Raw genomic sequence first — 25,618 nt, forward strand, 5'->3', positions numbered from 1 at the left:
ACTAGATAATTACCATATTCCACATTTTAATTAACACCCCCCCCGCGTTTACCTTTTACATCGCATATAAAAAATATTTGGCATCTTTTATTGAATTGAGTTGATAGTACCTAATTTTAATCAAGAAGCAATCAATGTATTTAAGTGATTTGATATTCACAGTTCTTATTTTGGCATTTTCAAAGACCTGGTCTGTGCCTCTAAGTAAACTTCAACTTTAAATCGTTTATACCTAAATTTCTGGATTTTAGGCTCGAAGATTATACTCTTAAGTGTACAGTTTGATGGTAATTTTTAGTAGATTTGTATACTTGTACAGCCATCATCACAATCCAATTAGCAAAATCGTTTTTAAAATTGAGATATAATTGACATATATTAGTTTCATGCATTCAACATAATGATTCAATATTTGTATGTAATGCAAAATAATAACCCCAGTAAGTCTAGTTAACAACCCTCACCACAGATAGTTATATTATTTTTTTCTTACGAGCATTTTTAAGATCTGGCTTATTTCACTTAGCGTAATGCTCTCGAGGTCCATTCAGATTGTTGGAAATGGGAGGATTTCCTTTTTTTTTTTTTTTTTTTTTAAATGGCTGAATATGTTCCTCTTTGTGTGTGTGTGTATATATATATATATATGTATACATATAACACGGTATATACCACATTTCCTTTGTCCATTCTTCTACACAAACTTAATTTTTAAACTTCATTTATATAACCAGAGATTGTGGAAAGTTATTCAATAGTTTCTTAAGGAAAAAATAAAATTAAACACCCATTTGGTTTTAGCTTCAAATGAGTAGTTTTAATGTGTAATCCTTAAACCTCTACGGGGTTGAACCCCTTCTTCATTTCACTCAGAAGACATTCCAGAGTGTTAATTTCACTCAGGGGATACTTGGGATAAATTTCATCTGGAATGTGTTCTCCCAGTTCTTGACACCTTTCAGAATAATTCCCAGTTCTTCCTAGATATCCTCTGAATTGTGAGGATGGGACCAGAGAAATGATCCAACATTACATAGAAAACTCTTGATGACCATTATCCTCTATCCTGGGTCATTTCAGCATATTACACATTTTGTTAGACTTATCTGTGACATAGTTCTTTCTTTCCCTTTCTGTTTTCTATATTCTCAGTCTCCAGCGAATTTTGAAATATTAAAATAAGGGCAGAGTACTTGATTTGGAAATCATTTTTCTCACCTAAGAGAGAAGGAAATTCCTAGCCTGTAATCTGGTGCACTGTATCTCCTTAATCATTGTTACTTAGACCCACGTTTATCAGGTTCTGAAGACAGGTAAACATAATTATTAATAATCTGTATGTATGCCACATCTGATCTTGGCAGGATGAAGTGCATAATTTAATATCTGAAAGTACTTTTGTATCAAATGATTGCTTCTATTATCATTAGCCAGAAACTTGCAAAAAAGGTGCAGCAGATTTTTATATTTGTAGAGGCCACGGGCTTTGACAGAAAAGAGGATAATAAAAATCTTAATTTTCCCTGCTCTTTTGAAGAAATCTATTTCAATTGTGTAGAATTTTAACTTCCATTTGATTAAAAGATAACAAAACATTAAAAAATTAGCTCCAGTATTAAAAGGTAGATTTGGTGCATCAAATGGAAGTTTTTGCTGATCTTTCTTTATGTGCTAGATAATCTATCTGATCCTGTAACTTAGGAGCCATGGTACTTCAAAAAGCAGCAGGTTAGAATATCAAAATATTCTGACAAGGTGTTCTTAGACAAGCTAGCCTGCCTACCCTGCAGTAACTAGAAATGCTTTCATTTCAGCTCCAATTAAAGAACTGACGTGTGAAGCCATTTTTACCAAGTGAAAACAATTAAAGTAGAACAAGGAGGAAATATGCCCTGCCTTGTTGCCTTTTAAAAATGATACACCCATACCCATTTATCAGTTTGAATTCAAATTTCATACTGTTCAGTAGCAAAAGATTACAAAGATCTTGTTTATTACCATCTAATTTCAAGTAATATAGTAAGAGCTGTTTAATTAATACATTTTGAGACATTTGGAAAAAATCCATGCATTTCTGATAAATTTGTTAAAAAGAAAATGTTGCAACTTAACAAAATTTAAATCGCCTTTGATATATCTATATAGAAATTGATCTATCTCTATTTTACATCTTGTTTAAAGAGACCACTCTTCACTGCTTCTTTCTAACCCTGCTCCCAGAGAGGATTGTTAAACATCTTCATGTGAATTAGTTGATGCTCTTCCTCAAGAATAGTCTTAGATTTAGGGACGATCACACGTCATCTGCAGGGATGATGCCTTTGTGAGACACATTTGATGGAGCAGTATCTAGGGGAGGAAAAAAATCTTTTCCTCTACCCACCTTAGCTTCTCTAGGTGGGCTTCTGTAAGTTAGACCGGCCAAAGGCAGGTTACGAAGAGTAAAACAAACTGATCAACGTGCGCGCCACTCATGTATGCATAGAAGCACCCGGCAGTCAGCGCCCCAGATGGGTGTTCAGAACTTGGGTTATCTGCCTTCCTACGCTGAAACAAAAAAGAAAGGATGGGGGCTTCAGGGTGAGGAAGACAAATTAGGAGAAGGTGATTAACAAACATTCTTTAGTAAGGTTTGCAATGCAGATCTAAGGTTGGCTTTTCATCATTGGTAAGAGGTGTTGAAAGTTCTTCTGTTCCTAGTTTGGAATGTCCATATTTACATCGTTTTCTTTTTTCCAGATTTCCATCTTTAAAAATGGAAATTTCTTTTACAAAAGGAAAACAAAGGCCCTGGTTTTTAGAGCTTTTCCTGGGTCTGCTGATTCTTCATTGCCTTTAAGTCAAAAGAATTCATAACACCAAGAGGCGTATTTTGGGGTGGCATATTCTGGTACCTTTCATGGGTCAGTGTGCCCGTGTGTCCGTTCCAGCTCTCCCCTTGTCCCTTTGGCAAGGTAGTTAACTTCTCTTCGTCTTAGATAGAATAAAACTACTTCCTAAGTTTGTCCAGAAGTTTAAATGCGATGAGTGTGACTCAGCACAGCGTCTAACACATGAGGATGCTAACTGCTATCTTTTCATCATCATCATCATCGTCATCATCACCACTATCCCCACTGCTGCTACACCACTCATAGCATTGTGATTTGCAGAGGGCCGGGAACGTTTGTGGTTCCCCTTATAATCATTCCAGTTAAATGACTGCTTATGGTCCCTGTTTTTAAAACCAAAGGTCTCAAAGGCCTTCTAAGGTGAATTTGGGAGTGGGGAAAGAATTGCCAGTCCGTCTTCTCTCCTTTTACTTTCATTCCCATTTCTTATGTTCTGCTTGAACAAAGAAATTTCTTTCATGTCTATTTATTTTTTTTCACTCTCTTATCCTAGCTCCAGGGACAACATTGCTCTAATGGTAATAACTTCTTCAGGAATGATTCTAAGATGTTTTGCTGATTCTTATCTCTGATTCTCCTTTGTTTGTTGTTTTCATATTCAGATTTCTCTCTCCTGTTATGCTAATGTAGCAGCATTATGAGCCCCTGGAGTATAAGTGCCTGGGTGATTTGGACCCTGCTTAGAAGAAAGGTTTTCTTTTTTCATTATTGAAGAAATTGAGCTCGCAGGAATGATGTATTGTTAAGAAATATTATTAAGCTTAATATTTTGGTCTTTGAAAAATCATTTCAGTTTTTCCAAACCCACTGGGTAATATCAGATATAATTTTATAATTTAATTGTTTCAAGATGATAATAAGAGCAATGTTTTTCTTTTAACAGTGATTGCTGTAACTATGGTTAATTTTTCCCATTCTGTTTTTCTGTTTTCCAGAATCTCAAAGATGAATATATATTAGTTTTATAGTACAGAAAAACATTCATTTTTTTACATTCATTTTCGAAAAGAAGTATTTTTTTATTTTATATTATGCTAATTACTTTATGCATTTTTTTCCCCCAAAGGGGTGTATCAGGTTCAGCTTCATAAGATCTATAAACCCCACCCTCATGAACAATTCTCTCTTTAAAATGATTTCAGGAAACAATGTTACAGTTGGTATATTTGATAAAAGAATAAATAGGTACACTTGGTCCCCAAGTGTACTTCTTATTTTTCCCAAATGTACTTTAAAAGATATAATTGATCTTATTAGGCTAAAAAAAAGCAGGTTGCTGGATTATTGTACAAAATACACAGCTTTGTATCTCAAGACCCTGGGATATGTTATGTGTTGCCTGTTGTGGTTTGCCTGGAAAATTTTTGTTTATCATTGAAAATTCAACTCCATTTGGAATGAAATCGTCTGTTGCCTGTGTTAATAGTTCATTTCTTCCTCCCCTCCCTTTATAATTGATATATACTTCCATTCCGGTGTTTATTGAAAATTGGCTCAGAAAAAGGACTTTGCAGTCTGACAGGCAAAGGAGAGGTCCTGAGTGCCATTATTCCACTTACGACTCTTCATTGCGAACATATTATTTTAAATGTCTCCGAATGTTTGTTTCCTTCATCCATAAAATGACAGCGTGGCAGGGGGATGCATTAGGTTATGCTGTGTGACAAATGATCTCAAGAAATGTCAGTGTCTTATAACGACAAAATGTATTTCCTTGCTCATGCTAAATATTTGTCATGGACTAACTGAAGCTCTGTTCGGGCTGTCTCTGCTTCAGAACCTAGACCGCAGACGAAGGCAAAAATGAGAGACATCGAGAACCCCTGGCTTGCAACCTTCTGCCCAGAAGTAGCACCTGTCATTTCTGCCCACATTTCACTGGCCTTTCCAGTCACACAGCCGCTCCTGAGTTCCCACAGGGAAGGGAGACCAGGATATTTGGCAAATAGCGACACAGTCTTCCACAGGAATAATAAAAATACCTGCGTGGTGAGCTGAGGACACAGATGAGATACACACAAACCGCGCAGCAGAGCGCCTGACACAGGCACCGTGCTCCTTCGTGGGTTCTGTGTTTCCACGTGTATGAGATGCAGTGGGGCTTACTGTCTTCGCTGCATCCCCAGTCCCAGAAACAAGAGTTCGATGTTTAATAAATACTTGCTTCGCGGCATCCTTTACCTACCAAGCAGTTCTGACCAGAGCAGTTAAAACACTCAAACATTCTTTTTACTGTATACCACCTAACACTTGAAACAGAAGTTCTCTCAAGTAGCCTCATTTTGAATAATTAGACCATAAATAAATGAGTTAAATAGTTAAAAATAAGTCTTTAACATCTGCCTTTCTGGGGGTGCCGGGATGGCTCAGTCAGTTAAGTGTCTGCCCTCAGCTCAGGCTCAGATCATGATTCCGGAGTCCCGGGATCAAACCCCACGCTGGACTCCATGCTCAGTGGGGAGTCTGCCTCTCCCCCTGCCCCTCCCCCTACTCATGCTCTCCCTTTCTCTCTCTTTCAGATAAATAAACAAAATCTTAAAAAAAAAAAATAACATCTGCCTTTCCGTTGCATTCCTTAATTATTTATATCAGGCTTGAGAGAAGCCAATAGAATTGTCTTCACTGAGTGCTCAGTCTAACTGGGATGCACTTTCCCCATTAAATTGATCAGGTATTGATTTGTTCTTTTAGCAGTTAGTAGACTCAATCTTTTTTTTTTTTTTTAATAGAAAAAAGGTAACTATATGTATACTATACATTTGTTTTTTAGGATATACCTGTTTATATTATATAGTATTTAAAACAACAGATTTTACTGTGTATTTTCCTCTTTGTTATTTTGTCTTAAAACTAGTACAGTAAAATTGACTTAATCTATGTATTCAGGTTTCATGAATTCTCATATACATAGAGATTCGTGTAACCATCACCCCAGTCAGGATACAAAAACTCTCTTTTGATTTCTTGGTGATGGCAGAGCAGAATCATAATTATAAAATAGAATAATGATAATATCAGTTGAAAATAAATGTGGGTATAATTACAACTCTTAGCATTCTGACATTAGTATTAATGTATATTTTTATCTTTGTAATGTAAAGTCTGATTATTGACTATGACATTTAGATGAAGTGGTAATGGTAAAGGAGCATTGAAGTCCTTTTAACATTTCTGTGAAGGCTAATTAGAACAGATATTTGTCTCAACTTCTTTTAATGCAAATACCGAATATGTTAACTCTTTGCAGTTCAGAAGTGAAATCCCTGTTATAATTAAGTTACAGATCAAATGTGAATTAGAATCTATTCACAATATCTAATCCTCTTCACTTGGGACATAAGGATTGGGAATATTCTCTTCTTAGGCTCCCTCATTCACTTTCAGATGCTATTAAATGATAATTTATTTTTAGACTGCTGAGTAAATGTAGGTGCTGGTAATTCACTTAGTGGCTGTTATAGTGTCATTAATGAAGTAATGGGTGAAATAGGACTCTGGTCTTGTTTTATCTTGACTTACATGACTTTCAGAGTGTTGAAGGTGACTCCAGAAATAGGATCTCCTAGAACACAAGCATTGCTGTTTTGACCTTTAGCTAGAAGTCTTTGTAGGATTTACTGTAATATAACCACATTGACTAATTAATCGGGTCATTCAGTCATTCATTCATTCAGTCAACTATAACTTAAGTATTTAAGGACCAGACATTAGCAAGGAAATTGGGAGAGGCAGAAAAATAAGATCTATCCGTTGGGGTGTGAGCATGTATGGTAAAATTACAGGACAGGGTAACAAGTGCTAATAGGAGCCTGTACAGTGTCCCCTGGCATTGAGAGTAGAAAACACCCAACTGCCTGGAAAAGAGATATTTAGAATAATATAGTACCGCTCCAGCAGGGGTGAACTTTGAAAATGTTATGCTAAGTGAAATAAGCCAGGCACAAAAGGACAAATATTGTAGGATTTCCCTCATGTGAGGTGCCTAGAATGTCACATTCATAGAGACAGAGAGTAGTGATGACGAAAGGCAGGGGGAGGGAAGCATGGGGAGTGATTGTTTGATGGGTATAGAGTTTCAGTTTGGGGTGATGAAAAAGTTCTAGAGATAGTTGGTGGTGATGGTTGTACAACATTGTGCAGGTACTTAATGTCATGGAATTCTACACTCAAACATGGTCGAAATGGAAAATTTTATGTCATATATATTTTACCACAATAAAACAAAAAACAATGGGAACCAAAAAAAAAAAAAAAAGATCATTTATAGCCCCACCCCCAGTTCTTCTCTTAAGAGAAGTTTTTTAAAAAAATTTTTGTAACATCATCCCCATCTTGTATAGTATCTGTTATAGCTATTCCTAGTAAGATCCTGTATATAAGAGCTAATCTGTTAGATTTATGCCATTAGATTGTGTTGTTAAAGTCTGTAAGTATAGACCCAACTTGCTTTACTACCTTAATGAAGCTAATAATAGAATATTTGAGATACTTTTGCATGAAGTGGCCTATTTAATAGATTCTAAATTCCTATATTTTACTTAATTGAAGAAAATGCCTACGTACTTCAACATGGATGACCCTTGCGAACATTATAAGCGAGAGAAGCCAGTTACAAAAGACTAATGATTCTGTTTATATGAAACGTGTGGAATAGGCAATTTATAGAGTTAGAAAGTAGACTACTGGCTGTTTCAGGCTGGGGGAAAAGGGTTATGGAATGGGGAAAATGGGAAGAAACTGCTAGTGGGTACAGGATTTGTTTTAGGGGGAATGAAAATATTCTAAAATTACATTTTGGTGATGGTGCGCCATCTTATGAATATACTAAAAAGCATTTAATTGCTTACTTTTTTATAGGTCAGTTGTGTGGCATTTGAATTATATCTCAAATAAGCTATTTTTTTACAATGCTTAAAGGTAGTGGTGTAATTTGTCTTTTTTTTTTTTTAAGTATCTTTTTGCTTCATCACATGTCTTAGTTTAGTTGCAAACATAGCATGGTGAAGGTTAGCATTTTAAATATGCATATACTTTCTAAAAAAGCTATAACTGGAGAGGGCTTTCGGATGGATAACTGTCAAAATGAACGCACAGGCGTCTGAGTGCAAGTAGTAATATATTTTACACACTCACTGAGTGACCTCGTTAAGCTGTTGAGTACATATCCAAACCCAGGTAGAATATGATGATTAATTTCATGACTGCAGAGCAACAGATGAAACTGAACATTTCTTTTAAAAATGTACCCATACAAGGGCTCCTGGGTGGCTCAGTCCGTTGGGCATCCGACTCTTGGCTTTGCCTCCAGTCATGGTCTCAGGATCGTGGGATCGAGCCCTGTGTCAGGCTCTGCCCTGGGCATGGAGCCTGCTTGAGAGTCTCACTCTCCCTCTCTCTCTCTGCCCCCTCTCTCCACCCCCTGTTCACACACAGACATGCTTTCTCTCTCTTTCAAAAATAAAAAAATAATTAAAATATACCCATATATAGAATTGTTCTTTTTTTCAAATTAATTCTGTTTTCTTCAACTCCTTATTTTTTTCTTCGCTTTTTAAGTTCATAAAAAAATAACTAACATTGAGTTGATTACCAGCTCATGAAAGGAGAACTCCATATAAAAGCACTGGATGGAAATACTGATTTGTGGATTTGGTTAGCCGTTCTGTAGTCCGTGCCTATAAAGTAGTCACCGTCTAGATGCTAAGCAGCCTTGATACATTCGCCCTTAAACTATAAATGACCTTATATTAAAAGAGATACTATTTCCATGCTAGTTGCTACTAGAGCTCCTCATTCACGCACGCGCGCACGCACGCACGCACGCACGCACCCCTTGTGTGCACACATGCCAACTAGCACACCTGCCTGACGGCTCAGGCTCTCTCAGCCAGCTCGGAGCTCAGGCTTGCTCACGGCTGCCATTCTTTTGTTAGCCACATTTTGAACTAAGTGCCCCTTTTTCCTTTGGTTAACCTGGACCCCACATGTCATTTATAAATTACCTGTGTAAGAAAATACATTGTGATTCCAATATAAAGCTGCAGCAGACTTTTAGAAATATAACCCATGGTGGGGGGGGGTGGCTACCTATGAAATGTCTGCTTTTTATTTTGTATTTACCTGTGTATTAGCATGTGATTTTTCACCTCCAGAAATTAAGGCAGGCCAATCATATGTTTGTTCACCTGCTTGAATAGGTGTTGCTTGCTTTAGTCAAACTAAAGTATTACTAATTGAAAATTTGTCTTCCTATCAAATAGCACTTTTATTTTAAATCTCTTTGTCTGTGTGTTTATGGGGTCTGAACCCAGATGTATGTGTGGTTTGGTGGTATACTTAGTACAGTACTAGCCATTGTGAGGATCCAGTGAGAGGAGTAAACCATATTCCGTGCTCCTGTCGAGCTTCCGTCTTGGAGACTGAGTCTCATATTGCAAGGCAGAACCAAGAATGCACTTGGGTAACGCCAGGAACAGTTGCTGAGGAATCAGAGAAGTAATCTCTGACACCAGCTAAACCTTGAAAATAAAACAATTTTGAAGGGTGCAGAAACCAAAAGGTCTTTAACCAACACTTTGAGTTCTCAAGAAGAGGAATAGAACTAAAGACAGAACCAAAAATACGTACTTTGTCTCTTTGGGGTACAGTAATCTATGTTGAGCCCTAACTCCTTTAGTAGGAGAAATATAGACTTTAATTAAGGAGCAAGTTTATTTTTATCTTGTTTTCTGCTGCCTACTATTCTAAAAGCCTGTAGTATGAAGCTGAAGGTCTTATTTTGAGAGCCAAAGGGAAAACCCACCAAATTTATCCTACTTTGTTGGCTACTAAATTTTAATTTGTAAACTGTCATTCTGTAACAGGGCAGTACTTCATCCAGGGCAGTCCCCTGTGTGTGTTTGGGGGAGGGGGGGCAGCCATCCTGAGGGTTTCCCGGAGACACTGAACTCCCCTTTCTGGCCCTGGGTCCTGGTTGCTGGGAACCCCTTTCCAATGTATTGTATGAAAATTAGCACAAGTTAACTGTCCTTCACTTCCGAGCTAAGGGAACTAGCTCATTGAAAAGCTGTTCTTTTTAGGTTCCCTTAGGTTTCCATTAATTTGTAGGAACATGTGTGACCATGAACTTCAGATACTTTGCGAGGAAGAATAATAGTGGATAACTTGTCTGTTGAGTGCTTACAGATAAGCACATCCTGAATTATTTTATTTTCCCTATAGCCCAATAGGCCTAGGTGGTGGGTACTGCCACTGTCTCTGTTTCACAGATAAGGAAACCAAGGCACAGAGAAGGAGAGTGAAATTTCATTCCCCAGAGTGTGTTTTATGTTAAGGGGTGCTCTTTTATCACAGTTAGGTATGTTGAAAGTTAGCGAATGCAGAGTCCTGCCCCTTTAGAAAACAAGGACTTTTCTTACACTATGTTTGAATCCTGATGTTCAAGCATGAAAGAGCTGATAGGTACCGAAGCATAGCAGAACGCCAGCGTATTTACTGTGGGGCACGTAATCCTAAGTGTTGCCTTACATAGCCTCATACACAGTAGTTTAATACCTACTGTGTAAGGGTAGGAAGAGCCATCTGGCTAGAAACCAGCCAAGAAATGTAACAGTTTTGTAAACAGATAATACGTTAACCAGTTATTTTTCTGTTAAATCAGAAACTCTTCAACTCCAGTTCTAATGTGTGTATCTATATCTGTATGTATCTTATCTGTCCATATACATATATATATATATACACACACACACACCTATATATATATATAAAAGAAGGTATATATACCTATTAATTTCTAATAAAGAAAGTATGGATAAAACATATCCATGAGTAATATTATTGAGCTTTTGAATTTCTTAGTCCAAAGGGGTTTTTTAAAACAACGAAGGTGCTATTGAGAAGGTGACAGATCTGGGTTAATTGCTCTCTTCTTCCCCGCTGGTAAAAGCCCCAATGTTCGCAGTCGGTAGAAAGAAAGTGGAGACACACAGGGCATGGTTGATACATATGCATGACTGACCCCTGAATAACTAGGAGGTGACTCTATGGAATTAGCTGGCTCTCTAACTCCATAAGATCCTCAAAATACTGTTCTAAGGATGAAAATGAAGGAACAGATGTGAAAATGAGGTCCTTTAAAAACTAAAAACCACTAGTCGCATGCAAGTTATCACAGAGCAGCTTTCTCAACATTCTTACCTCTTGGTCTCTTGGTACACATCATCTCCCCACGACCTCCCTGCCCCCCCTTTCTCTTTCCCTCCTCTCCTCTTCTCCCCCTTTCCCAACCATCCAATGGGTGGAGCCAGTTGTGAGGCAGCGGAGAAGGGCTAAATCAGTCTGTTTCCTTACTGCTTTTGTAAATGCCCACATTACCACAGCTTTCCTTCTAGTATTATTCTTCCTGCCCGCCTTTGTATGCTCTGAGGAATTTTCTAAAACACTCCGTGCGTTTCCTCATTTGTTTCACCCCAGTTTGCTCTAACTTTGCCAGCCAGGTTCTTCTCCTGTTCCTCTCTTCTTCCCTACTCTACATCTGGATGTCAGCAGGTGACCCGTGGCCAACAGGCCTGCTTCGTTGAATGACGCTGTCTCTTTTGCGTCGTAGATGCTTAAAAAATATGTGTCCATTAACTAGCTGAGAAGGAAACGGGTTATACATTCCTTCTTCTCCTTCAGTATTAAAAAAGTGTTGACTGGCTTTAAGTCTGGAGATTTTATTCAAGTACATGGATTATAGAGCCTTAACTGTTTAACTATTGCTGTTTCTCCTGCTAAGGTAACGAGGCAGAATATAAAACTTCTTGGAGGCAAGCGAAGAGTGGTGTTTATTTTGAAATACTCAAAAATGTTGCTCTTTAGGCATTCCGTGTGCGTACCTTCATTTTGTCACCTAAGAGAAACGATGAGCGTGAGGAAAGAAGTCTTGCCTGGAATCCTCCAAAAGTAATGTTAAATTTCCAAACATCATCATAGAGTATTTCCTGGTAACGTTCGCTTAAAGAGCCCGGCTGATAGGTCTGTTTTCAGCCATGTTTATTTGCTTGCCCTTGTGAGTGTTGACCTGAAGGAAACCATTACCTAATTCCTTGAAATGATTAATGTTTTCTCCTTCCATTTTTTAAAGGAAATGGCAAAAATCCTTAATCATCCCAGAGTCTACGCTTTTCTGCACATCCCAGTCCAGTCTGCCTCCGACACTGTACTCATGGAAATGAAAAGGGAATACTGCGTGGCTGACTTCAAAAGAGTAGTGGATTTTCTGAAAGAGAAGTAAGTCTGTTAGTACTTAAGAAAATAATCATTCCTTTTTTTTCTTTCAAAAGCATGTGGCAAAAATGCACTTATTGTAGCCACAATTAAAGGTACCAGAGAGAAGGCGAGAGTTTTGAAGCTTTCTGAGCCTTTAAGTTTCCTTGGGGACTCTTGATGTGGTTTCTTCTTACATCCTCCTCCCATCTGTGCACGACACACCATTAATTTGTGTAAGATTGCCAGTCTCTCGAAGGTAAAGTGCATTGTGATCATTTTTATACCTGACCTAGTAGATGAAAATGGCTTTGGCTTTGCTTAAATCCCCTTTAATGTGGCTTTTTGAGGTGGTGAGCTGGTTCTGACGTGGAGATAGGCCAAATCATGTCACTACAAAATAGATAATTTTCTACCAAGTAGCATTTTTTGAAGAGTATCTGGACCGTCTTTGCTTTTACACGCTTATCCCTGAAGATTACTTGAAGAATTGTGATTTATAAGGAGGTTTTAGGATTCTGTTTTTTAAGGTTGAAATTGCTGTTGACCAAAATTAAGGCATATTTACACAATCTTAGACATGAATGATCATTTTGTTTGCACAGAAAACACTTGCAGCCCATAATTATATTCTTTAAAATCCTACTTCTCATCATCACCAAACATTGACTGCCTTCTGTGATTATACAAGGCAGGAAATAGTAGGGCTGGCCAAGGTCACACAAAACCTTCTCAAGTCTAGGGCACTGTTCTCCCCTCTGGGGATATGTCATTTATCTTGGCATATTTGTGGCATGGGTCTTCCTACTTTCCATAATTTTTTTCCTCTGTTGTTTTTCTTAATTAAGATACAACTTTTTATTTCCATCTTCTTGTTTATAATTATGTACCTTTGTACCATGTCGAAGTGCTACATGGATATGATTGCTTTATACAAATTGTAAGCAATTATTTTTTCCACCTTCAATTAGTGACTTATCCTGACTACATAGAAATCTTTTAAAATCTTTTTCTTCTTCTATTTACTTTCTCCTTCCTTCCTCATCTTTCCTGTATGTCTTTCTAATTTTTTTTTCACCTCTAGGCATTTCTTGATTATCCTAACCACTAGAAATAAAGACAGTTGTGTGCATTCAAACAAACACAGCTAATTGTCCAAATATTCAAGTCAGTGAATAGAAGGCATATTTATTCTAGGATTTCATAATTATAATCATTAAGTATATACAGCCTTCAAAGTGGAAAACAGAATAATGACAGATCTCTACCATTTATAATACTTTCTGCTCTTAAAGAGAACTGAGGTCAAGGCTAAAGAGTAAGAAGTTTTATGTTAGATGTCTGTTAAGTTGCCCGGTATCCCTCCTTTGCATTTATTCTAGCTTATTGTAGGTAAACTCGTCTCATGTGAGGGAGTCCTTTTGGGCACGTTAGCACTGGTGAATGGAATGCTTTCAAAATTGCAAACGTATTGTTGCACCTGTGAAATTTCTTGCCTCTTGCTTATTACTAGGGCAGTAGCAAACCATGTGCACAATTCATACCTGTTGCACAAGATTTTGCCAAGTGTAGACATGCATCCTATTGTGCAGAATAGACTAGAACACTTTCCAAGTACTTCGTTGCATTGATGTGATTCAGTGAGGTTAAGGAATCAACACCTCTCTTTCTCCTCCACTTGGGTGAGTGCTGACTCAGTTGTTTGGGGAATTACTGTGGGTACCTAACTGGGCAACAATTTCACAATAAGTTCTAGCCTTTTATGTTGTTCCAAAGATGGACCGTTTAAATCTGTTGCGTCTTGAACAGTTTCAACAGCATCCATGAGTTATAGAGAGGTCAAAAGATGGTCACATCAAAGTGTCAGAGAATAGTCTCTTGCCTTTATTCATGGGTTAAACTCATTGTCCTTTCTTCGGATTCTGAGTTACCCTGAGGCATCTGTGTAGCTTCTCTAGAACTGTTCTACTTTCTGGAAGATCCCAGAATCAGGTACTCTACCCAAGAATCTCCAATATTTTCAGTACTGGAAATACCAAGGATCCCTGGAGAGGATATTGGAGACACCTGGAGAAGACACCCCATCCCACAACCCATCCATCCACAAAGGGCTATGAATCACTGACATGGTAGAGTAGGAGTCTAGATAGCATCTCCAAGAGGTGGTTTTTTTATTAAAACCTTGTATTGGATATGCACAGTGAGGGCAGAAGCAACCTTGGTATACAATTTCATATTTAGGTTATAACTTACAGGATGTATTGGAAAAAGGTAGAAGCGGACAATGTGATATACCTGATGAAAGTTACAGGGACTCTTTGGAAACCAAGAAGAAATCAAATTATCACTACTGATAAGGTGATCCTTGCGTGGTTTTAGACAGTTCATCAGAATCATAAAGTCGTGTCTTTTGTCCCGTCTGTCCTGTGGCTTGTGATGAATCGTGCAGCGCTCGCTCACCCCTGTGTGGACAATACAGTCCACCTTTGCTCTTCAGTGAAAAAGTGTTCCTGTCCTTTCAGGGAAGTCCACCCATCCAGGGAGGAATTTTCAACGGCAACAAACATTTAGAAATAAATGAAGTCTTTTTAGCAGGCTTCTGCTCTCTTAGTTTGCTTACTTTTCCTATAAAAACCAGCACAGCTTTATGCCAAATAGATCAGCATTTATAGGAAACACCAAAGTTTCAGGAATTTCTGTAGTAGAACCACTAGTCTGGATAACTGATCCAGCACAAAATGGTTTTGGCCCGCATTTTACCAAAATTAAGTAATATATTGTCTTTTTTAGAGGGCCTCGTACTGTCATTTTGCTTTCGTGCATTCGTAAAATGACCCTGACTTAAAATGGTTTGTTTGGTGCTCTCCTCTTATATCTGCTTTTTAAGCTTCTGTATGAATGTCTTGTTTCCTCTGAAGCTTTTGAAGCCCTTTTTTTTTTTTTCGTAATGAGCCTTTAACAACGAAGAATCTTGATATTTTTTTTCCTCCATCCGTAGGAGACTTATATATTCATGTTACGAATTGGGGACGGGTCATTTCCTAATCTGTTTCATCAACAAAATACAATTTTGGAAACAACCTGTCGCATTTAACACTGAAATCCAAACTGTGGGCTGCAGGCTTTTAAACTACGAATTCAGCGATGTTTGTGATGCCAGGTCTCTGAGACACTAGAGGTGAAATCTTTTTTAATTAATTTTCTTTACAGTTGAAACTGGCCCGTGTTTTAGCTGGGAGCAATAGAAGTTTCCTTACGAGCCAACTGGAAGTTGGTTCATTATTCTCTTCAGTTGTTTGAAAGCTGGCAGCTGTTACCATGACAGCAGCTGGATTGAAGTTAAGCTGGTGGTGCTGCCACAGGTTGAAGCAAACGGGACTTTATTAAATCACGGCACCTTTGCGAAGGAAAGTGTCTAAATTACTTCGTATACCAATTTAAAACAGCTGGTCATGAGCAGACCATCATATGGCTTAAATTATTCTATTCCGATTGATTAATCCAGTTGGAAAATGAGCTAAGTTGATGTCTTCATATGAATGGAGATGATGGTTGCTTGAACTATGTCCTGGGAACTGCGGAGACATGGAGGGAACCTAGCACTGCGAAGATACAGTCCTGGTTTCAGGGAGACTTGTGTTTTTATGATTTTTAGTAAATATCTCATAAGTGGGACTACATTCAATTGTCATTGAACCGGTTTTTCTCTTATCTTTTTAAGCTATTAGTGGGATTTCTTTTTTTAAAGTGTAAAACTTGAATCATTTAATTTTTTCATGTAATTTTGAAAGAGTTACTTCCCAATGAGAGGATTTTTCACTTTGCTGTTCTGAGGACGATAAAACTAGGGTTCCTAGGGTCTTGGGACCTTGGACGTAGACTTTAATTGGGCCCCCCTCATTTGAGCAGCGTTAAATTTACACAGTCACTCCCTAACATAAAACCATATATTCACATATATTCAAAAAATGACAACACGCAGAGTTGTTCTGTCAAGCATATGTTCTCGTTCTAAGTAAAAGAAACTCTGAGTCCTCAAATTCACACACTAAAGTGTGAAAGAAATACATAAGAATGTCCTGTTGATACATTTTAAGACATGAAGCAGTTTATGTATTAAAAATTCTGTTTGTTTTCAGAGATTATTTTATTGGAAGTCCAGTGGCCTTTTAGGTTTATGGTAACCAGACCTTAAACTTGGGAGGCAAGGTCCATCCCCCTCACTCAGTTCTGTTTTTACATGTAAGTTGCAGAGATCTTAAGTTACGCCTTAATTGTAGCATCTTTGTGTGGACTTTTAATGCCATAATATTATCCACCTCAGAATTTGCCGTTATCTTCTGTCGACGTGCCATGTAATTCTGGATTAATTTGTCATGTTGCTTGTAGACTACTAACCCTTGAGCGTCATGAGATCCATTCACAGCCCGAGCGTCCTATACCCAGAGATTGCCCCATGAAATGCCACAACCAGTAAGTAAGGAGCACTCAGGGAAGAGGGAACCTTTTAGCAGGGAGAACTCACCGGAGGGGAGGTGGCAGCCTTGCAGAGAAAGTTCTGTCCTCCAGTCTCTCCACCATATACTTATGCAGTGAAGGGGCACACGGGCCCAAAGTCGGGATGGCTTTGCCAGGGTGATTTCTATAAGTGAATCCCAGAGTTATCTCATACTACCCAGCCTATCCTATAACCTGCTCTTCCAGTCTGTCTGGGGGGTTAAAAAAGATGCTAACTCATTAACATCCTGAGTTCTTTTTCTTCTTTTCATTAGTTTCCAGTCACTCACGTGTCCGTACTGGAACACAATCTGACGAAAGACCAAATTGTGCTAAGTTTCTATTTTATTCTGTTTTTTATATCTAGTTTTATCCCTAGTGGCTTGGAAACACAAGCAACAATATTTGTCAGAACAGAAGAAAAAGGGGTGCCTGGGTGGCTCAGTCGTTAAGCGTCTCCTGGGATCGAGCCCCACTTTGGGCTCCTCCACTGAGAGCCTGCTTCTTCCTCTCCCACTCCCCCTGCTTGTGTTCCCTCTCTCGCTGGCTGTCTCTCTCTCTGTCAAATAAATAAATAAAATCTTAAAACAAAACAAAACAAAACAAAAAACAAAAAACAGAAGAAAAGAAATTGCAAAAAAAAAAAAAAGCCCAAAAAACAGAAAAGCCACCACCAAAAAAAAAAAAAAAAAAAAAACAGTTCGGCAAGGATTAGGTAATTAAGTTTTCCTCCAGATGCGTTCCCAGATGTGTTTCTGTTCACTGAATAACCACCTCCCAAATAATTTAGGCAAAATATTTCCCTCACAGTTGTTTTCTGGCTTTATCTCATCGCTTCTAATATCTTTAACTAGGCTGTTATTTTGGGTGTCCCCTGAGGCCTTGCTCACTATTTTATCTCTTGTCAGATATTTTTCTGAAATAGTGCCATTCTCTTCTCTTTCTCTGTGTCCCTTGCTACTTTTACATTATTTCAAGAAAATGAACGCCTATCATTTGAACAGTTACGTAGCAAGGAAAACATTTACTTTTTCTTTTTTACCACGGTATTATATTTATATTTGGAAGGTACTGACGTCATGTGCTAAACACCATATTATTTTGGGATTACCCTAAATGTGATTCATTGGTTTGAAGGTAATTATATTTTCTATTGATTTAGCTTTACGTTTTCCGTCTAGCCGGGTCAAGAGAGAAATCTCATCATTCCTAATCTTTTTCTACCTTATAGCTTTCCTTTATGATACGATTGTGTTATTCCCTTCAGAAACAGAGAAGCTACCTTCCCTTAATCTTTTGTACATTTTCTCTACTTAGTGTAAACATAAGGGTCAAATCATTTCTCCTTTCATTGATAGAGTGCTTTCCATATTTCACGGGGCTCATGTATTATGTCATGATGTTGTCACAGAAACCCCACCAAGTGTGGTGGATAGGTATCTTTCATCTGCACTTTTTAAAGTGAGCGTCAGGGTTCACACTGGTTAAAGAGACTTGGCGAGAGCCCAGAGTGATTCAGTGCACAATAGAACTAGATCTTCAGTTTCTGCTATGTAGCACTCTTCCAGTATACTGATTCTAATAATATTGATTTAATCACTCTTTTTTTTTTATCAGTTTTGTGCTCAGCACCATAATAAATGCAATAATACCAATAGTAATATTTAATGTGGTAATAGTAATAAAACCAGTAGCAAATATTTTTAAGTTTTATTTTTGTGCCAAGCACTGCTGTGACGGCAGTGGCATAGGTTAGTTTATTTAAGCCTTAAGTTCCAAGGATGTTAAGTAGTTTTCCCATGATCAGGCGGTCAGTGATGGAACCTTGGTGAAAACTGAGGCCACGTGATGCCTTAACCAGAACTCAATCATTGTGCTGTACCCTTGTTCCAGTCTAAGGCGTGTCACTCTAGCAATGGAGATAATGAGGTGGACTCAACAAATATTGGTGAGGTAAAATTTACAGTGTGAACTTAGAAGGGAGGATGAGGAAGGTATCCAGGAGTGTCAAGGATGGCGTCTTGGTATTTTATCCCAAGACGTAGTAGAAGATGGTACAGTTAACCAAGAGGGGAAACGAGAAGGAGGAATTTGGGTAGAAGAGATGAGTTTGGTTTGGGACATACTGAATTTGAAATGCAGTTTAAAATAGAAATGAATTTGAAAAAATCCAGGGGAGAACCCCGAAAGGTTATACAAAATACGGGCCAAGAGTTCAGGAGGGAGATGAGGATCTAGAGATAAATGTTTGGGAGTAATTAGCTTTTAAGTGGTAGGTGAAGCTGTGGGTGATGAGCTCACCCAGGAAATAGAAACTGGAAGGCTAGAAACAGAGGACTAGGGGACACCAGTATCTGAGTGATAGTAAAGGTGAGAGGATCCTGTGACAGTGGTTGAAAAGGCAGGGTCAGGCCAGGGTAGGAGGAGACCCAGGAGGAAATGACACAACGGAAACAAGGGACATAGCAGTTTTAGGAGAATGAAAATGGTGTCAGCTGTCAACTAGAGTTGCCTCTTGTAAGCAGACGGTGGCCTAGGTGCTCTGGAGGGGGAGAAAAGTATTTTTAGATTCTTTCCCCAATACCGTAAGCGTTCAAAAGCTTTTGAGGTGTAGTAATGACTCCTGTCCGAGCAGTCTCTGTGGTCCTTTGTTGACTGCATTCCCTGTTCCTAGCACAGTGCTCACTTTGTCCTCTTCCATCCCCGTATTGCTACCCTGTGCACACAGCATCCGGGGGCAGGACAGAGGGAGCAGACATACTGTGTGCTCGTTGAATGAATAGTACTCACTCTGGAACCAATGAGATTAAGACTTAGAGTAATATTTCTCAGTCTGTTTTAATTAAAGTACTCTTTTTATAAACAAGAAAATCCCCTGCTCTTTGCAGAGAAACTGGTATATTCCCTGGAGTAGAACATCATCCCCTGCATTTGTAGAGATTCTGTGTTCTGTGAACTCCTGCTGGCTAGTAGCTAACAGTAGTTATAAGGCAGTACTTATTGAGTGTTCAGTATGTTGCAAGCAGTGTGCTAAGTACTTTATGTAGATTAGCTCATTTAATTTTCACAATGGCTCATACCAGATAGGAAATATTGTTACCCCCATCGGACAGGTGAGCAACCTAAGGCACAGAGTGACTTTGCCCAAAGTTACTGTGCTAATAACTGGAAGAATTCAGATTTACGCTCTGTCCTGTGAACCTCCAAACTTTTTCTTTCATTGCTACTATGGCATCTAGCCTTTCCAGATGGGATAATTTTTAGAAACTTAGGGACGATCATAATTTTCTCATTAAGGATTGTACTATATTATTAGATAGAAAATTTTAAATTTTACATACCTTCTTTCAAAAATGTCCTCTATCTTTCCATAGTCAGTATCCCCCACTTTTTGCTTTCACTCCATGTCCAGGTGGAAAGTCACTGAGCAAAGGGATGATAACGAAACTGTGTTTGAATGTCAACACAGGGAGACAAACTACAAGTAGATAATGACTGGTTTATCTGTAACAATATCTTTAACTCTACACTGCAGAGTGTCGTCATAAAGTGTGTGTACAAGTGAAATAAAATGCTGTACTAGTGGTTGTGTGTTGCAGAACTATTGTCCTACGTAATCTGCTGTGTCGCAAGAACTTTATAAGTCCTCATTTTTATGTCCTATTCTTCCTTCCTTCCTGGAACCAAATATATTCTATACCCAGCTAAAACTCCCACCCTAAACAGCCTTAGTTCCTCACACTGCTCCATTTTATCACTTGTTGCCGGCACAAGGAGAGTCTGTTATTGGCCACTCTTACCTCCCGTACTCATCCCTATCATCGTTCTCTGATGGACCTTTCCCGAGGCCTCCTGACTATCTAGGACCTTATGTTCTTATCTAGGACCTGGAAGAAATCAAGGGAGCCTATACAGTGCATGTCGTCTGGAATGTTGTATGAGACTTTGCAGTAATATCTGAGAGGCACCATAACTAAGTCAGCAGCAAACAACAGGAAAAAGGCTGGGTAATATAACCCATCATTGTTTTTAAAGATTGAATTTCAGATTATTAAGATCTGACCATAATTCTGGAAATAGGACCAAAAAAATCATTGTAAATTAACATGAATTTCAAAGGATCCAAAGTCTTGTGTTTATTCAACCAGTACTTATTGGATATAGACTATATGTCAGATGCTTGTTAGGTGTAGAATATTAAAAGCTAAGTAAAATTTGATGACTGTCTTCTCGGGACTGACATTCTTAAATCATGGTTGATATTATACAAATACTTACAGCCATAATGTTTGGTAAGTGTAGTAAAACCCGAATATTAACACTAGTGTAGGGGGGCAGAGCGTAAATGTTTATTACAGGCTTTCCACAGACAAGAGGGAAATACTGAATTACGCGTCTTAGAGAAAACTGGTCTCCTTTCTTTAGACAATTATACTTTATTGGCTTGATTTTGTTTATGATATAAAATCTTTAGGGAAAGGTTTTACCTCAGTTACACACACGTATGTGCATATATGTATATTTGTATGTATAAAGTTATAGTTCGGTTTGTCTCAAAGTGACAGGAAAAAAGTAAGGCATAAAGAAAGTATAGGCTTTTCAGGCATGTAAGTAAAATGCAGAGGTACCTGTTGAGCTGTCGTAAGGCTCCAGCATGGCAGGGCTGCAGGATGCAGCTTTCATCTCTTGGTCTAAGATGGTCACTTCGGGTCCAGCCATCACCTTTGCTAGGCCTCTAACAATCTCTGCCACTACATTGTGCTTTTTAAAATGTTCTCATGTTATAGCTTGAGAACTGCCCCTAAAGGAATTAAATCTACTTTGATAAATAAATCTATTTTGATTAATGAAATCTGCCACTTCTTATTAATAGCCTTTAAAACGAACAGATTTCCCTTCCCTTACTATTTAGAGCAAGTCGGTTTTAGTTTAGCCGTGTAAGTAAGACCAAACGTTAAGCTTTTTTTAGAAAATACCATTTTAGCTGAACTGTGCAATAATGACTATCATATACTTTTTCCTAATTTATTTTGATTCAGTCTTTTAATTGTGTGTTTGGAAAAATACATTATTCTTTTGAGGTTTTTTCTGGAAAAAGTGTCATTGTCCAGTCTGTTCTAACTCTTATCAACTGTTCTAATTGGGTTTTATACTTTTTTCTCTCTTTTATTATTTTTTTAAAGACTATTAATTTTAAAGAGCATGCATGCATGCGTGCACAAGTCAGGGAGGGGGCAGAGGGTGAGGGAGAATCCTCAAGCACACTCCCCACAGTCAGAGCCCCACTCAGGGCTCCATCCCAGGGCTCTGGGATCATGACCAGCGACAAAGGCAGATGACTGAGCTCCCCCAGGCGCCCCTTCTCCCTTTTAAATAAGTCGTACTTTCAAGAATCATGATTTAATTAAATTTTGAAGAGCATTATTCTACTTAGAAAAAAGATTGCATCTTAAAAACTTTTACAGTATAATTCCCTGAATTGTACTTAAAATAATAAAAAGAAACTAAATTTATTGGAAAACTCTTGAGAACTCTAAGAATCCTGGTACATTGGAAAGCTTAAAAAACAACAACTATTGATTAAATTTTAATGACTTAAAACTGTTTTTGTACATAAAAGACATAAGAATATTTTCCATTTTCCTTGGCTAAAATAAATCTCCATATTTTTCCAAATAAAACAAAAAACAACAAAAATACACAAATTAACAGTGCTAGCATGAAAATATTTACCTTTGGAGCCATGACTCTGTGTGTGTGTGTGTGTGTGTGTGTGTGTGTGTACACGTGTGTGTGTGTGTGTGTGTGTAGAAATGCTCACTCCTTTCAAGTAATAATTATATTAATTTGTAATACTGAGCATTTAAAATATTCCAAATAAATAAATAAACATTCCAGTCACTGTTCAGATTGGTTGGTATGTAGGAAGTCATTTAACTCTTACAACCCCCCCGAGAGAGGTGTTACTGACATCCGCATTTCCCGGACGAGGACATAGCAGGCGTGAAGGGTAGAGGTGGTATAGGTGGTCGAGAGGAATTTGAGTCCAGGTTGTCTAGTACTAGACCTAGTGCCTTTCGCTGCTGCACTCTCTGATCGCACGTGCTGTGCTCTGAGTTAGTGCTGTGCAAAAAAATGGCTCACTGACCAGTGCCTGTCTGCAAACTTGTTGTCACCAGTGTACAGGATTATTATGAAATCAAAAGTAAGCACTTAGAAACTTTTCCAGTAATGTAACATTTGCAAGACATCAAATTTATGACATGTTCTCGAGTAATTCACTTCTGTCATTGTGTTTTTAAAATGTATCAGTCCATAATGAATTGGAGGGAAAGCTGGTTCTTAACCACAAATAATTCAAGAAGCACTGCTCTAAGTAGAGTGCCTTTTATGGGGCGTTAGATTCTTTGAAATTCATAATTTCATTTAGCTCACACAATAACCTTGCAAAGTACATGGTGCTATTTTATGTCTTAGGTTGAGAAAACTAAAGATCAGAGAAGGTATATATGTGGTGTATCTGGAATTCAAAGCCTGATCTTTATCCTGTAAAATATAGAAACTATATTCTTCTGTCCCTAGAGACATTTGTATTAGAACTTTTTTTTTTTAAGATTTTTAAAAAAAATTTTTTAAGTAATCTCTACACCCAGTGTGTGGGGGTCAGACTCATAACCCCGTCACCAAGAGTCCCACGCTCCATGGACTGACCCAGCCAGGCACCCCCATACTGGAACATTTAATTACCCATGTAAATCAGTTAAAACCTTGCAAGACGTTTTTTTTTTTTTCTTTTCTGCCGGTTATCTTTATAAAAGAGAACTTAGACTGAGTAAGTAAATTTAAAAATTTTGAAGAGTCCTTAACCCTAAAGAGAAAAATACAATGTGGTCATTTGTTGATCCTTTGTTAAGATTTTTTTTTATTGTGACTTATTAGAGGCAATTTTTTAAATGTTTATTGGCAACCCTAGTTAGTAAATATTTCTTAGAATGGACAATCCAGACCTTTTTGCTGCTATTTCTAATTGTAATGGCAGAATGGGAGTTAGCATTACCTTCAGTTTCCTCGTCTGTAAAATAAAAAAGATGAGCTGAATGATTTTAAATGCCATTCTAACTCAAACATTCTGTGGTTTATTTACCTTGTCTTAGCTTTCTCCTGATGAGTTTTATTCTTTCTGCTTCGCAGTTACTCCTGTTCCTCAGAAACCCCTCACTGAGCCCGCGTTTCCCTCTGCTACCTCGGCATTCTGTATTTTTGCCCGCGGCCCACTTTCTCTGCAGAATGATCTCCCTGCTGCGCGCCTCCGCCCTCCCCACTGTCCTTCCGTTCCTTGATACTCTGGCCTGGCTACTCCTCACGCTCCTTCATTATAGCTCCTCTGGTTAAATTCCTAACTGTGGACTCCAGCAGGCAGCCTTCCATCTTTCTTTTTCTTCTCTCTTATGTTGGCCAGCCCCCTCCTCCTTGAATCACTTTTGGTCCCCATGCCTCCCTCCAACCCTCCCTCCGGCCCTCCATCCCCGTCTTCCCTCCTTCACATCCATCCATCTGTCTCTCTGGCTTCTGAATGAGAACTTTCCATTTGGGTCCCCACCTTTCATACTCGCTCTCTCTGCCATACTCTTTATCTTAGTAAAAGGCCCCATTATTCATCCAACCAAATCAGAACCACTTTTTTATTCTTTGGACTTGCCTCTTGCCTTCTCCCACCCAATCCAGCCTGCCACCAGCTCCCATGAATTTGGTCTGCCAAATGACTCATGTCTGCCTCCCCATCCCCACTGTCACCGCGTCAGTGAGAAAGTTCTTTTGAATTGTGTTGCCTCCCAAATCCCTTCCTCAACTCCAGGCTCACTCCCTACAATCTACCCTTGTTCACTGCATGGCCAGAAATGTTCTTTCTAAAATACAAACCTTGTATTTTTTTTTTTTTACAAAATTTTTTCTATAGCTTCCCCATTGCCTTCAGTATAAGAAAGAGTAACAGGGGCAATTATACCACCCACCACTGACTTATTTGTATCGCCTGCCATTTTGCAAAGTATTTTACATACATAATCTCCTTGTAGTTCATCGCCATTATGGTACTAACCACACTGTGCATGGGTGCATGGGTCTCCCCACTGGAGACCCCCCTCCCCATATAAGTTGATGAGGCTTTTCATGTGTGCGTATCTTCAGCACCTGAAACAGTGCGTATAAACCCATTACATCTTCGTTGAATGATTTCTGTTGTCATCATGGGGCTCGCTCGTAGGATGTGGGGCGTCTTGTAGAGTCTTGTAGTAGAAAAGCCTACGGGGAGCAGGCTGGCTTGGGAAGAATACGGTCACAGGTCAGGTCAAGGGAACCAAAGGTCCCATTACCCATCGCAGCCACCTCTCTCCAGTCCTTATGACGGCATTGTCACCTAAATATAGCAGGACTGTACTAGCAGCCTCACACCCACATGCGCCATATTTTCAGGCAAAATAATTGCATTGTACAGAAAATAGTGTTGGAGAGTCAATTGCCTTCCGTGCTCTGGTTTGTCTAATTCGTCACTGCTGACCCTTTACTGAAAGATAGTGATTCTTTCGTTATTATCGTAACACAGCTTGCTCTTTCAAGCAGTCCGTATTTCTTAAATTATCAACCTTCACACAGCATGGTATCCTGTGTTTAGCAGCACCAACTATTCGTTTTAATTCCCTTTCTTGGGTGTTTAATTTAAAACATATAAAATTTAATTTAATCCCTCCACTTCTGAGATGTTTTAAAGGGTGTAAACTGAGGTTACGAACACTTTTGGGTCAAGTTATCGATAGGAATTTGACATTTATATGAATAAGAATAATACCAAGACTTACAAAAGCTAATATAGAATTGCAAGGGCTATCAAGCTCTGTGCTTGAGGCCATAAATTGATTGCCAGCAGGGGTCAAACAGGAGTCTCTGCTTTCTCTGTACAATCTCCCTTGGGGAAACCGTTGCTG

General features: G+C 38.5%; 1 protein-coding gene across 3 annotated transcripts in view; it reads left to right on the plus strand.

Moving 5' to 3' along the window:
* CDKAL1 (CDK5 regulatory subunit associated protein 1 like 1) overlaps positions 1–25,618 on the plus strand; it is a 624,642-nt gene that overhangs the window by 408,485 nt on the left and 190,539 nt on the right. For all 3 annotated transcript variants that reach the window (XM_008707717.2, XM_040645106.1, XM_008707718.2), the window contains one exon: positions 12,019–12,164. In XM_008707717.2, coding sequence (XP_008705939.1) covers positions 12,019–12,164 — 146 coding nt within the window. The remainder of the gene's footprint in view (positions 1–12,018; positions 12,165–25,618) is intronic.

Source organism: Ursus maritimus, unplaced genomic scaffold (genome assembly GCF_017311325.1).
Source record: "Ursus maritimus isolate PB19 unplaced genomic scaffold, ASM1731132v1 scaffold_30, whole genome shotgun sequence".
Lineage (NCBI taxonomy): Eukaryota > Metazoa > Chordata > Mammalia > Carnivora > Ursidae > Ursus > Ursus maritimus.